The sequence below is a fragment of the Pseudogymnoascus destructans genome (assembly GCF_001641265.1).
Source record: "Pseudogymnoascus destructans isolate 20631-21 unplaced genomic scaffold scaffold_23, whole genome shotgun sequence".
In the NCBI taxonomy this organism is placed as follows: Eukaryota; Fungi; Ascomycota; class Leotiomycetes; order Thelebolales; family Thelebolaceae; genus Pseudogymnoascus; species Pseudogymnoascus destructans.
This window is the reverse complement of record NW_020167542.1, coordinates 283,161-297,001: the sequence shown is the minus strand read 5'-3', so window position 1 is coordinate 297,001 and position 13,841 is coordinate 283,161. Positions and strand designations below refer to the sequence as shown.

The 13,841-nt window shown below is 49.8% G+C and overlaps 5 protein-coding genes across 5 annotated transcripts; 2 read left to right on the top strand and 3 right to left on the bottom strand.

Moving 5' to 3' along the window:
* Positions 1-1,780: 1,780 nt before the first annotated feature.
* DID4 (ESCRT-III subunit protein did4) lies at positions 1,781-3,024 on the bottom strand. Its single transcript, XM_024471195.1, has 5 exons — positions 2,860-3,024; positions 2,592-2,806; positions 2,472-2,532; positions 2,156-2,413; positions 1,781-2,102 (listed from the first exon to the last, which is right to left on the bottom strand). The coding sequence occupies exons 1-5, from the start codon at positions 2,863-2,865 to the stop codon at positions 1,962-1,964; spliced, it is 681 nt and encodes a 226-aa protein (XP_024320921.1). The 5' UTR covers positions 2,866-3,024; the 3' UTR covers positions 1,781-1,961.
* Positions 3,025-3,140: 116 nt separating this feature from the next.
* Positions 3,141-6,389, top strand: FZO1 (mitofusin). Its single transcript, XM_024471194.1, has 2 exons — positions 3,141-5,638; positions 5,693-6,389. The coding sequence occupies exons 1-2, from the start codon at positions 3,226-3,228 to the stop codon at positions 6,055-6,057; spliced, it is 2,778 nt and encodes a 925-aa protein (XP_024320920.1). The 5' UTR covers positions 3,141-3,225; the 3' UTR covers positions 6,058-6,389.
* VC83_07626 (uncharacterized protein) lies at positions 6,390-9,391 on the bottom strand. The gene is made up of 3 exons (XM_024471193.1): positions 8,755-9,391; positions 7,567-8,699; positions 6,390-7,515 (listed from the first exon to the last, which is right to left on the bottom strand). Exons 1-3 carry the CDS (start codon positions 9,116-9,118, stop codon positions 6,748-6,750), a joined length of 2,265 nt encoding a protein of 754 aa, XP_024320919.1. The 5' UTR covers positions 9,119-9,391; the 3' UTR covers positions 6,390-6,747.
* A 276-nt stretch (positions 9,392-9,667) lies between these two features.
* VC83_07625 (uncharacterized protein) lies at positions 9,668-12,621 on the top strand. Its single transcript, XM_024471192.1, has 3 exons — positions 9,668-9,973; positions 10,074-10,350; positions 10,408-12,621. Exons 1-3 carry the CDS (start codon positions 9,827-9,829, stop codon positions 12,432-12,434), a joined length of 2,451 nt encoding a protein of 816 aa, XP_024320918.1. The 5' UTR covers positions 9,668-9,826; the 3' UTR covers positions 12,435-12,621.
* A 9-nt stretch (positions 12,622-12,630) lies between these two features.
* On the bottom strand, positions 12,631-13,603 carry TOM22 (mitochondrial import receptor protein). The gene is made up of 3 exons (XM_024471191.1): positions 13,416-13,603; positions 13,055-13,350; positions 12,631-12,962 (listed from the first exon to the last, which is right to left on the bottom strand). Exons 1-3 carry the CDS (start codon positions 13,501-13,503, stop codon positions 12,882-12,884), a joined length of 465 nt encoding a protein of 154 aa, XP_024320917.1. The 5' UTR covers positions 13,504-13,603; the 3' UTR covers positions 12,631-12,881.
* Positions 13,604-13,841: the final 238 nt, after the last annotated feature.

Below are 13,841 nucleotides of genomic sequence, written 5' to 3'. Positions count from 1 at the left end.
AATATGATATCACTTGTAAATATAATATCACGGTGTAAATATAATCACGTGTAATTATAATCACGTGTAATTATTTAACAGTGTGTAAATGGAACTATTATAGTTATACTATTTTCAACTTATACCTCAAAATGCATGTACAGTAACACTTAATAGTAACGTTATTAATATTCGATTGCACTTAAAGCTATTCCTAATAACATATCATGTGATGACATGTGGTGGCCCCCACTTATAATGTAAAAGACTGGACTGGACCGGACTGTTCTTAGGAAAGACCGAACGGTCTAGTCTTTTAAACAGTCCTCAATTTTCGCAAACAGTCCACACTCTAAAAAAAGACTGGACTATTATCAGTCCGGTCTTTTAAAGGGACCTCAACTTTAGCAAACAGTCTACACTCTAAAAAAAAGACTAGAATGTTATCAGTCCGGTCTTTTTGTCTCACGGTCCAGTCCTAAAAAAAAAGACTGGACCGTAAAACAGTCCTCACTCAACATTAAAAGACCAGACCGGACCGGACCGTGGCCAGTCTAGTTCTCAAGGTTGGGCAGTGCCGCCATTTGTCATTGTGGCAGGTAAAAACCACCTTGCATCTTGGTATGAGAATAGCGGATTTCCAGCAGATTGGGTAATCGCTGTTACTGCAAATGGCTGGACTACAAACGAGAGAGGTATGGATTGGATTCAGCATTTTGAGAACCACACAAAGCCCCGGAGTGTTGGTGGTTATCGCTTGTTAGTACTTGATGGTCATGAGAGCCACCACTCAGACAAGTTTGAGGAGTACTGCAAAGAACACAACATTATTACGCTTTGTATGCCTGCTCACTCTTCCCATATACTCCAACCACTTGATGTTGGCTGTTTTGGCCCATTAAAGAGAGCTTACAGTCAGCAAATTGAAGATATGATGCGGGCTCATATTATTCACATTACTAAGGATGACTTCTTTCCTGCCTTCCACGCTGCATTTAACATTGCAATGACAGAAAGCAATATTCAGGGAGGGTTCCGAGGTGCTGGGCTTCTTCCATTTAGCCCTGAGAGTGTAATATCTAGACTTGACCTTTGGTTTAAGACGCCAACACCTCCAACCTCTCGCCCAAACACCACTCAACCATGGGTTTCTCAGACACCAAATAACCCAACTGAAGCTGTATCACAGTCTACTTTCATTAAAAACTGAATTGCGCATCATCAAAATAGCTCTCCAACCTCAATCTATGCAGCTGTTGACCAGTTTACAAAGGGTGCATCGCAAATAATGCATCAATTAGCATTGTTAAAAGCAGAGAACCAAAACCTGTGACAGGCAAATGAAGTGCTAAGCAAGCGCCGGAGAGCTAAAAAAACACGACTACAGCAAGGAGGATCACTTAGTCAACAGGTAGCACAGGAGCTACAGGACGAGAGGGACGTTGTGCAGCAAGTAGAGCAAGAAATAAGGGCAAGTAGTGGTCGGAAGCCAAGGGAAGAAACCCATGCACGTCGCTGTGGCAAGTGTGGTGAGACTGGACACAATGCGCGCACTTGTCAGATTGTAATAGACAGGTCTGAGGAAGAGGACTCCGAGTAGTTTTAATTAATTTATATTGTTGTGGTGGATTTATCGCAATTCTTATGGGGTAGTCGCGATATTTTGGCACTTTCGCTTGTTTGGCACTTTCGTATACATGCACGTTATGAGTACGAGGATTTACTGTACTCATGAGTACGAATACGTGCTAATACTCATGAGTATACTCGAGTTTCTAACCCTGCCTTTAACAGCCAAAGTCTATGTTTCAACATGATCTTCAAAAATTAACATATATCTGCTAGTCGCTGTGCATGCTATGTGGCCATCATGAGCCTTCCCAAACACCTTGGCGCCGAAAATTGAACCTCCAAAAGCGCCCATCATCCACCACTTTATCCCTACTTCTATTCACATTAAAAGACCAGCGCATGCCTGTAGCCTAACGCCTGAGGCTGTCCAATCGAGCCTGAAGGTCATCATCGCCAGGATCACCACTGCCAACGCCTCCACCGCCAACGGCCTGAGCAACTCGGCTTTCGGGCACAGCTTCGGTTTGCAGACCCTGCGGGGTCTCGCCCATCTTTACGAGAATTAGCACTCTCCTAGAGCTACAACCAAAGGAGGGATACTTACTGCCTGACGGAGATCAACACCTATTTCTTCCAGAACCTGCTCAACCACTTCGTCGCCTTCTGCTTCATCATCTACCCCCATCGCATCATCAACAGCATCATCCATCATCTCTTGCCTCTGGTCCATCATCTCGTTTTCTCGCTCAAATTCCATAGCTATACGTTGGAGCGCTGGTAAATTCATGCTTCGGTTCATGCTCCCAAGAATTCTAGTAGCTCCCTTCATCGACTGCATCATCTGTTCGTTGGTCCTGACCGTCTGCCTAGCAGTCAGTATGTGACCCTTACTGTGTATATGCCCACCCTAATTTGCTCACCTGAATGCGCAATGAGATGGCTTGTAATTGCGTCCGCATGGAGTAGAACTTTTCGATATATCTATAACCGTATACGTTAGCATTCAACTCGCCCAGATAGTCCTTTTAGAGTAGACTGACCTCCTCGTTCGAACCAGGTCCTTGGCCTGGATCTTGCAAGCTCCCATTTGTCCACTCTTTGCGCTCTTCTTGATCTCGATGATCAGCTTTTTTTCTTGGTTCTCCAGCTTTATCCTTTCGCGATCCAGTTCCCTCTGCGTTTTCTCCAGGGCGCGCTGGTGTTTGCGCAGACGCTCAGCCGGCGTCATACGCTTCCCAAATGCCCATTCGACGATCTACACGGCCATATGAGTAAACGGAAGTCAATGAGGGAATCTGAGGCTCTCACATTCATTTCTGCGGCAGAGTTCTAGTAAATAGGTATGGGGTAGGTTGTAACTGAACAATTTAAAGTTAATGGCAAGGCAGAGATTTATCTAGAAGCTGGTTGTGGTGGCTTTGGTGAGCAACCTGGTTTCGTCGTGGTTATAGTGTACAAGGTACATCATCAGGCATATGCAGCACATTGTGGCGGAAGTTGTCGGCCCGGTTGGCTGGAGCGGCGAATACAATGACCGAACGTCGCCACGCTAGAGGACCCAGTACCCTTAAGATTATAACGAATTGGTAGCGAACTACTTCATATTCCCAACAAACCGAACAAGACTTCACCATCTCTCACTATACCGCCCTTGATGGATTGCCCCCTACCAAAATGAGCCAGGACTACTATAAAGGAAAGGGAAAGTCTTCCGACAGCAGCGAAAGCCGTGAGAAAGAGCAGAAGGAGCAGCGCGAGCAGCAACTACCGACCGCTTCCGGCCCGCCGAAATATGTCACTGTAGGCAATGGTTCAACATCTGAAAATGCGGCTCGCCTGAAAGCTCTTCTTGACCGACAAGATCATGACTCGGGATATGGCGGTAGTATAATGGGCGAGAGTGCGACTGGACCAGCCCCATGGAGTCCGATCATGACCGAAGACAGACCGACGCCGTCGCACACCCCAACATATCACGGCCAGTCCAGTGCCGCATCTGAGAACGAACGGAGGGTACAAGCTGCTGCGATCCATCAGCTTTGGTACAACTCACACCGCGGAGCGCTTGCGAGATATATTAACAATGTGGTCGAAACACTGAAGGAACTTCAACAGTTCAACGCCAAATGGCCGGCCCATTACCCCTCTGTTCAAGGGGCGGAAACTCTGACCAGGGCGAACCAGACGCCGCAACCCAGCCTAACTCGCTCACAATCGACGTTCTCGAATCCCTCGAATCGCAGTGTGTCACCAAGACCTGGACTTATGCGACGAGCGGCGACGTCCCTGGCAGAATCCTCGGAGGCGGAATCAAGCTCAGCTGCCGAGCAACGAACGGTACCAGAACCCAGGCTGATTACGCCGCAAATAGCACAAGATTTTTCGATATTGAAGCTTGACCTCAAGCTTGGGGCTCTTCACCAAGTGGAACTGGTACACTCTCTCGAAAAAGGATCTATTGCTGCGCTGTTGGACGGAAAGATTAGCTCCAGCATCAAGCATCTTCTGTCGCTCAGGGAAAGGATTGAGGATACATCAAGCAAAGTCCTTGTTACTGGAGACTTGAATGCCGGCAAATCAACATTCTGCAATGCGCTTTTGAGAAGGAAGATCCTGCCGGAAGATCAGCAACCATGCACGAGTCTGTTTTGCGAAGTTCTGGACGCTCGTGAAAACGGAGGAATCGAGGAGGTCCACGCCATACATAAGGATAGCGAATACAACCGTCATGACGAGAGCACCTTCGATGTTTTCTCGTTGGCCGAACTTGAGCGCATAGTCATCGACAATGAAACGTACACGCAATGCAAGGTCTACGTCAAGGACGTGAGAACAATCGACGAGTCATTGCTCAACAATGGCGTCGTTGATATCTCACTGATTGATGCGCCTGGCCTCAACTTCGATACCACCAAGACCACTGCCGTCTTTGCCCGGCAAGAGGAGATTGACGTTGTTGTCTTCGTCGTAAATGCCGCCAACCACTTCACTTTGACGGCCAGGGAATTTATCGGGGCAGCAGCGGCGGAAAAAGCTTATATTTTCATCGTCGTTAACGGCTATGATAATATCAAGGACAAGCAAAGGTGCCAGAAGCTGATATTGGACCAAGTCGCGGGCCTTAGTCCTCGAACCCACAAAGAGTCCTCGGAACTTGTACACTTCGTGTCCAGCAATGCCGTCCCAACTGCTCCTCTAGGAGGACGTGGCGGCGGCGGCGGTGGGGGGGACGACCCTGACCATGACGACGACGACAATTCAAAGAAGTATAAAGGCAAGGAGAAGGAGAAGGTTCAGGACTTTGAGGCACTCGAGCAATCACTTCGCAGATTTGTATTGGAAAAACGAGCGCGGTCTAAACTTGCGCCCGCAAAGACATACCTCCTTAATATGCTCGGAGACGTCCATGCCCTCGCCAGCGTCAACGTCGATGTCGCACAAGCTGAGTTGGACCGCGTCACAAAGGAGCTTGAAGAACTGGAACCTATCCTTGAGGCATCGCAGAACGCGAAGTCTGAGGTCAGCGATGACATTGACCAGACGATCGAAAAGACGTGCAAGGAAATCTACGACTACACCCGCTCGACGCTCGTATCAACAATAAGCCACGCAGCCGAGGCAGATTTGGGCATTCAATACAAGGGCGTATTTGGTGCGTTTGATTTTGCGGAGGAAATTAAGGAGGCCATATTATCCCAGATCTCGACTTCCGTTACTCAATGCGAGGAGCACGCGCGCCAGCAAACGGTACAAGGAGTGAACACTATCAAGCAACTCGGACTTATCCACCTTGGTGATGAGTACACAGATCTCAGCTTCCGCAGCGACGTCATGTTCCGACGCAAACGCGACATGCTTGCCAGGGAAGTCCACGTTGAAACCGAGGTGTGGGATTTCTTTGACTGGTCCACCATCCTCCACCGACAAGAGAAGGTCGCAGGCACAGGCATGGCAATGACCGTCGTAACAGTGGTCGGGACACGCATGGTGGGAGGCTTTGGATGGGTCGACGGGGCTCTCGGCGCGGCTAAGCTTGTTGGAAATAACAATCTCCGCAAGCTGATTGTGCCTGGCGTTCTCGCCGCAGGTAAGCACTCTACTCCCCCCCTTATCACAAGCCATACCAACTCCGTCCCTCTAGCCATCGCCGCAGCCGCCTACGTCCTCGCCCAAATCCCACACTCCCTCCCCCGCCGCCTCGCAACCAAGATCTCGGTCCAACTCGAGGAAATCGACTACGTTCACGCCAACTCTACACGCATCACCTCCTCCGTTCGCAAAGTCCTCCACTTCCCCGCCGACAACCTACGCGTCGGCCTGCAGCGCAGCGTCGAGCACCTCGGCATCAAGAGGGAGGAGACGCTGAAGACGCGCGGCGAGAGCGAGGTCGCGCGCAAGTACTTTGGGAATCTCGTTAACCAGAGCGCCAAGCTGCGCAGCAGTGTCGAGGCTGTGGATCTTGAGGGCCCGGCGCCGGGTGTGGCGGCAGCTTATGATAATCTTTGATGATCTCCGAGAATACCAATGTCGATTTTCGATGGGAGATTTGTTTTTTTGCGGGATAGGGGGGGCGTCAGGGGGGGCAGAATTGCCATTACCATAAATCAGACTGAAGTCGGTCCCTATAATTTAACACTCGTTATTGGTGCGGAGGAAGACGGGTCCTGTAAGGGGGAGTTGGCTACTTTTTGTGATGGCATCTTTTTGCGAGATCGGTATTGTACAAATGCACGTTTGCAGGCCTACGCCACACACTCATCTTCGTTGTCTATAATTCACCAGGAGGGGATGGGTTATTAGTACATAGCTTTTCCCAGATGGAAAAATAAATGATATCAAAACAATTCAACTCGAGTTTTAATTGTGAATGGGTTTGGTTACAATCACAGTAGAATATAATGAGTATGATGCCAATGGTTTCTATTTGAATTATTTATAAAACTGTCATCCGCATAAGAGGTAGCATTCCCAAACTCCAAGACAGCCCCCTCTGGCTGGGATGATAAAGACAAAAACAAAACGCTATGTATCATCAGTTCCTGACAATACGGTATAGTAATGATAGTACAACTCCCTTGCTCCCCGAAAGATAGACATAATAGAAACCATTCGCTGTGCTGCTAAACAAACGCTTAGTATGCAAAACACCAACAATCATCGCCCCCGACGCCACGCTAATCATCAAAGTAATTTCAATCAAACTCGGCTTGTGTTGTCTTCAGGCTGGGACCCCCCAGGCTGCTCAATAGCTCCGCTTCCCGTCTGGGTTTCCTGCATAGCGTCAACCAGCTCCCGCCTATACATGAGCCCCATACTGTTGCTCCGTACTCGCGGACCCGGCGACCTGGGATTCGATATACAGACGCGACCGTTGCGGCTAGTATTCCGACGTATTTTGCTTTCGCTCCCAGTGTCACTCTCGCTTTCCGCATCGTCCTCGTCCTCGTCTTCATCCTCGCCTTGACTCTCGTCGTACGTGTTTGCCATCCTTGAAAAATAGTCTGTGAGCCCATCATGGCTGGGAGTGCCGACGACATTATCGTAGTTCGGTGGTGGGGAAGTGATGGATGGTGGGGGCTGGTCGGCATCGAATGGTGGGGGCGCGTAGCTAGGGTATCTCATCATCTGTATGGGCCGTATGCGAGGAGTTGTATTGTCTCCAGGCCATGATGGTAGAACAGAGGGATTTGAACCGCCAATGTTACTAAATCCCGTCAAAAGGTCGTTGCGAGAGGCTGTCGCCAAGGAGGAACTGTTAATAGTGTTTGCGTTCGGGCAGCCACACTCGGCGGTCTGGCTGGGAGCCCCGGGGTTGGAGTTGTCACTATATATCGGGAGCGTGGTACGATCAAGTGTTGCTAAGCATGACAAAATCGTGATGCCAACAGCAAACCCTTTAGTAAATTCCACCTTTCTTGGAACTCCTGATTCGTCGGTTTGGAGTCTTGCTAAGCGTAGATAAAACTGTGCCAAGTCAGTAAAAGTCTACAAGCAAAATCTCAGGAATTGACTTGCCTTGGCGAAGTGCTCGACATGGCTAGATGTAAAACTTGAGCTTGGATGAAGTATCTTTGACGTGCTTTTGCGCATTTGTTCGCAAGTGGGGAGTTGAAGATCAACCTCCATCACGGTCTGGCTAATAAAATGATCAAGTCCGAGGTCGAGATCTCCGAGAAGATTGTCACCAGCCTCTGGCAATGGCTCAGGAGCAACCCCGGTGGCGATAGACACCTGATTTCGCAATGACTCTGCCTGAGCTCTTGCCTGTACCCTTCGCTCGGGACTAAGTTCTCCGCCCTGTAAAAATCTGACATCGACCCTTTCGTATTCTTCTGGGGTTGGTTGCCCCGCCTGCTTCTCAAACACCCTAACTTCCCTTTTCGTACCTTCCTTACGGTGCAATCCGTCACGGCAATAATATTTGGTATCTTCGACGATAGAAATCCAGACTCCACGTACCTCAACCTTCTCGAGGGGCGTAAACGTGAAGACGACTGACAACTTGCCTCCAATCGGAAATGCACGTCCTTGTATTAATGTGTTACAGAGAACTTCGTCGTAGTTCTGGGTAAAATCAATTGGCTCTAATAACTGGTCTTCAGCGTTGACTTGTGGAGCCCTCACCACAAGGACTTCTTGTTTGCCACGCAGGTTTGTCTTGAAGGTCCCGTGTCGCTCAACAAGAGATTCCAATCTCCAATGTACACTGCCCATGGGCAGATTCATGGTTTCTGGGCATCTATGATCAAGTGTAATCTCAAAGGAATATTCATATACTCCTGGGGGGAATATCTTATATCCCGTTTGCGACGCAGATCCCATTCGCCTCGTGGGCGCCCTAGATGATTGCTCATTTCCGAAGCTGTTAGAACGAACGGAGCTACACGGTAGGCGCTTCTGTAGGGTCTTCTGTTCGCGAGCTGTTAACACTGGTCTTTTCTTAGATCCGTTCATGACTTTAGTCAGAGCTTCGGATAGCGCTGGATCTATTCTGAGTGATGTTGTCGTCGGCCCACGATTTTCAATAACATAACTGCACTGCGCCCCGTATCCGTCATCTTCATTGGGGAGTAAAGCATTGAAAAATGGCAGGACCTGATATTCGAGTCTTTTCTCGTCGTGGTGCTCCACATAATTCGGAGGAAATGCTATGGTTGATATCAGTACAGCTCGTCATTCAAGGATATAAAAAGGTAGACTTGCACTCGGGCCACTCTGTTCGCTGTTGCCCAAAAAAGTTCAGGGTCACCGCCTTAAGTTTCGTAGGTTTTTCGACCTTCAGTATAAGTTTTCCGCGAATAATTGCAGGAGGGAATTGAAGGGCGGCAATATCGCGGTTCGCAGGGTTGAGTCCATAGACATAGACATGCGGTTCAGCAAGCTGTATCCGGCATGATATGCCATTAGCAGCAGCCAGAGGCTTGTCGGCATCTGCTGACCAGCTCTGCACTCTCGTAATTGGTTTCTTATGAGATGGCGATTTTTCTTCCCCTGCTATAGCGCGCATCCTGTTTCCGCGAGTAGGCGCAACTGGGATTGAAAAGCCTCTGGGAGCGGGCGGAGCCATGGCGCACTCTTCTTCTCATTACAAGTGGCAGTCCTTTAATATGAGATATATCGCTCTCAGGATCCGACCCTCAACATACCCAGTCTGGGCTCCGAAGAGTTTGCAAATCGAGAATAGTGGATGTTGACGACCTGGTTACGACTGCCCATGACGATGATGTCACTATCACAAAAAGTTAGTTATCAATCGCGACTGGCAGGGGGGTTAAGTGGCACGTGTCACGTGTCACGGTGATTAGCTCTAGTTACGGAGTAAAGCTGGTAGAGTTTCTTCCTTTTAACTTTAGTTCTTAGTAACTAGCTAATGGAAAAGGGTAAATACTTCGTATATTATTTAGAGCCTCTATTTCAATTATTTTAATTATAGTTACTGTTGTTAAAAATATAATAAATAGCTGGGCAGTCCATGACGGCTAATGCGGATGATATCACCGCCGTCAGGTCCCTCTTTTCCCATGCAGGAACAAACTGGTACTCGAGGCACGTGATAGTGCGGATTGATTACTAGACTACACAAACCACAGACGCGACAACCACTCAGCTCCCAGGAATTTAGCATTCTAAACATTCTACCGACCACCATAGAAAGCTGATGACTGCTTATAATCCCCTCGACGTCTCTATCCTGCATACATAAATTCAGGATACTACTTCTCACTCCACCTCGAATTCTCGCAGTCGCAGCCGCTCTCATCTTTCATGCCTGGCTATGGAAGTGAACAATGGCTCGAGGGGTCCCTCCCTGCCCTCGCCGGCTCCTTCCATAACCTTACAACCACAACCCGCCGCATTTGACCCCTCCGTGCCCCTTCGCGGCGTAGTCTTGTGCTGCACGTCAATCCCGCCTGACACCAGAGTAGGAACCCGACCCCCAAAAATGCGCAGGTTGGCGTGCAGTTAGTTAATGTATTTCGACGCGTGCTTTGAGTACTCCTGCTAACTCCGTTGCTCGATAGACCGCATTGGCCAAACAGGCCGAGCAGATGGGAGCGCAACATAAGTATGACCTAACTTCCGAAGTTACACACCTCATCGTGGGAGAATACGACACCCCGAAATACCGATACGTCGCGAAGGAGCGCCCAGATGTCAAAATCTTGACGGTGGGCTGGATTGAGGCTATCCGCCAGTTGTGGATTTCCGACAAGCACATTGACCTAGAGGCCCTTGAAGCTGAGCATACCCTGCCAACTTTAGCTTCTCTAATTGTCTGTATGACTGGATTTGAAGACTGTAAGTATATACTGTCATATATACCTACGTGGGAGCCAAACTAAGTCATGAATACAGCGGCGGAGAGGACGAATATCATAAACCTTATATGCTCAAACAGGGGAGAATACCACGGAGATCTTACTAGATCCATCACTCATCTGATAGCTAGCCGACCAGAGGGAAAGAAATATAAGTTTGCCAAGGACTGGAAGATCCGACTCGTCTCAGCAGAATGGCTTTACGATAGCATACAACGAGGAATGATACTGGATGAGAACCTATACCACCCCGAAACCCCGGCAGAAGAGAGAGGGAAAGGGGCCTGGGTGCGTCGAAATGCTGCGTCGCCGCTTGGGAAACGGCTGAGGGAAAACGAAGCTGTTGAAGATGGCACCCGGAAGTTGCGGAGGACACTGAGCAGAAAGCTTACAAGTCAGAATGAAGTTGTTTGGGGCGATATTGTAGGTGGTGGCAGCACATTGTTAACCAAGAATGCGGACTCTGAACAACCACCACGAGGAATACCTGGAGATGGCCAAACATCCCAACGGGCCTCATCTGACGAATTAAATTTGACCGCTGGAATGGCCCAGACAAGTGCACCGATCAGCATGAAACGTGCCGCGTTTAGTCAGTGCCGTTTCTGTATCCATGGTTACGAGCCGAGAAAGGCGAAAACATTATCGCGACACCTTCTGTCACACGATGGGGATGTCCGGGACATCGATGATCTGCCTGTTGCTACTCCTCCATTTAAAAACTATATGGTTGTGCCGCATGACTTTGCAGTAGTAGGACTGCCACCGATCCCCGAAGGCACTCCTGTTGTCACTGAATGGTGGGTGGAGCGGTGCCTCGAAGCAAACGAGTGCCTGGAGCATTCCGCTAGCTACTTCGACCTTCCCTTCGCGTCTAATTCTATTGATGGCTTCAAAAAATTAGTTATTTCGACGACTGGCTTCACTGGATTCCATCTACTTCATCTTTCGAAGGCCGCTGCTATCATGGGCGCTACGTATGATGAATACTTCTCGGAGAAAACCTCCGTGTTAATATGCAATGCTACTCAACAAATTAGGGTAGAAAAGTTGCAACGGGCCAAGGAATGGAGAATCCCAGTCGTTTCAATAGACTGGCTGCTGGAGTCTATCAGGACATGCTCGAAACAGCCATATAAACCGTATCTCCTCCGGTCTAAGGCAAACAAGAGCGGTATGTCGGAGATAAGATCAGCCTCCGAAGTGATGTTGAGGAAAGAGATAGAACACGATGAGTTTGAGTCTCATCAAGATTTGCCTTTTTCAAAGAGTACGACATCGGAAGGAATCAGCCGCCCTGGGACGGTAATATCACGAGATACGACCGCATTCGAAAACGATGATGACGATGATGAACCTACAGAAGCTGTAGGAGGGTTCCTCATCCCAAATAAAGCAACAGAACAACTAACAGAGCAACCAACCAAACCAATACCACCAACCCAACCACCCCTTGACCACAACACCGAGTCACCAGCCGAACCCCTCACAGAAATCTCCTCCAACTCACCCCGCAAGTCCCCAGTCTCCCAACCCAAGCCCTCCGCCACTACATCCAACACAGACAGCCAAGAGATCAGCAGCGCAATCACATCCCTCCTTGCGAAATCCAAGAACCTGCCCAACAGCGGCCCCTCCGTCTCTGGCGGCACTGAATCCGCAGCGCAGCAGCGACCAGCACGTAAGCCATCCCGCATCCTCGGGCGCGCGCCTAGTAATATCTCCGTCGTGTCGCGGGCGAGTTCTGTGGATAGCACAGCAAGTGGGGGACAGGCTGTGCATTGGCCGGCAGGAAAGAGACCTCTGGCCAAGGTGGATAGTCTGGGTAGTCTGGCGGGGGGGTTGGTGGAAGAGGAGGGGGAGAAGGCGGACGAGCCGCCGATGACGCAGCAGTTGCTGTATGAGGATGAGGAAGGGGAGAGGCATAAGGCGCAGATGATTGCGAGGATGGAGGGGAAGAAACCGGAGAGGATTGAGAAGGCGAGGGCGCTGACGGTGGGGAGTTTGGAGGGGGGGAGGGGGAGGAGTTTGAGGACTCGGGAGAGGGGGGCTGGGGTGAGGTGAGCGTGCTGTGCTGTGCTGGTCTTATGGGTGAGATGATGATGGCTGGGTTTATATGGAAGTGCTCTGTATATAATTAGGTGTGTTGGGAGTGTTGGCTGGCTCCCCAGTTAAAGTGGATCACATATATACTCGTAGGTGAATCAGCATAATCAATAAGAAATAAATTTAACATCAACAGATGCTTGACTAGACAAAACAGCTTCATTCAACTAGACATACTGTAGTCCCCTCTCACCCCGCTCGCCATAGTGTCATCAGACAACCAGTAGACCTCCCATTCAGCTCTCTCTTGATACACATATAATTATTTTACAAGCTTAACGACATATACAACAGCGCGCCATGCGTGTCAAAAACCCAACCGTGTTTTACATGCCCGTTTCATTTCCATCTATCCCTGTTCCTACACCGACATTAAGGCGTATGTCACTCTGCTACTACCCTACTTTATAACGCTGGGCTTGCTGCTGCGGGAGCCCCTAATTGGGCGCTAAGTTGCTCGGCTGTTGAGCCGGGGGCTGCGAGGAGCTGGTGTGTGTTAGCATTCCGTCCGCGTTCGTCACATCTACCTCAAGCCAACCCGGGGGGAGTGGCTAAAGGTATGGAAGGAGAAAGCTTACCTCAGATCCAGCCTCCCTCGCACGCATCTCATTCTCCATATCCGCAATCTGCTGCTCCTCCGCGAACGCAAGCGCCCACGGCACACCGAGGAGCAGCGCGCTCGTGCTGAGCACGAACAGCGCCTTCCCGCCGAACCCGAGGGTGGAAGCCACGTATCCGGAGGTCGTGTTGAAGATGGAGGAGATGGCGGTGCGGGTTGTGGGGGGGATGATGTCGCGCAGGGCGAGGAGGCGCTCGGAGAGGGACTCGTCGAGGGCCGGGGGGTCGTCTTCGTCGTCGGAGGAGATCTCAGAGTCTGGCTGGGTGTTAGGGGGAGGTTGACTTGGATAGATATTAGGGGGAGGGGAGGGGGGGAAGTACCAGTGTCGGTGTAGTAGTCTTCCTCGTCGTCTGGGCCGACCTGCTTTGTCTCGAAGGACTCGTCTTCGACTTCCACGAGTTCGACCATTGTAGCGGGTGTGAGTGGGCGAGGATGTGATGAGGCCGAAGGTGATGGTAGATGCGAAGTGAGGTCGAGTTTGTGGGGCCGGGTTGATGGATGTGGTTGTTTCGAGGTTTGCGTCGAGTACGTGCAATAATTTTTGGGACCGGGTTGCGTCTTTGGGAGGTGTGGTGTAACGTAGGTCATGTGATTTATGGGAGTGCCTCGTGCGTAATGCGGGGGACTGAGTAACGCGGTGGATTTCTAAAGACGACGCAACAAAACTGTAAATTTAACTACAATCAACAACCATACATGACCCGCTGTCACTCTGAGATTGTTCCCCTGCTCCTTCTTCAATATAC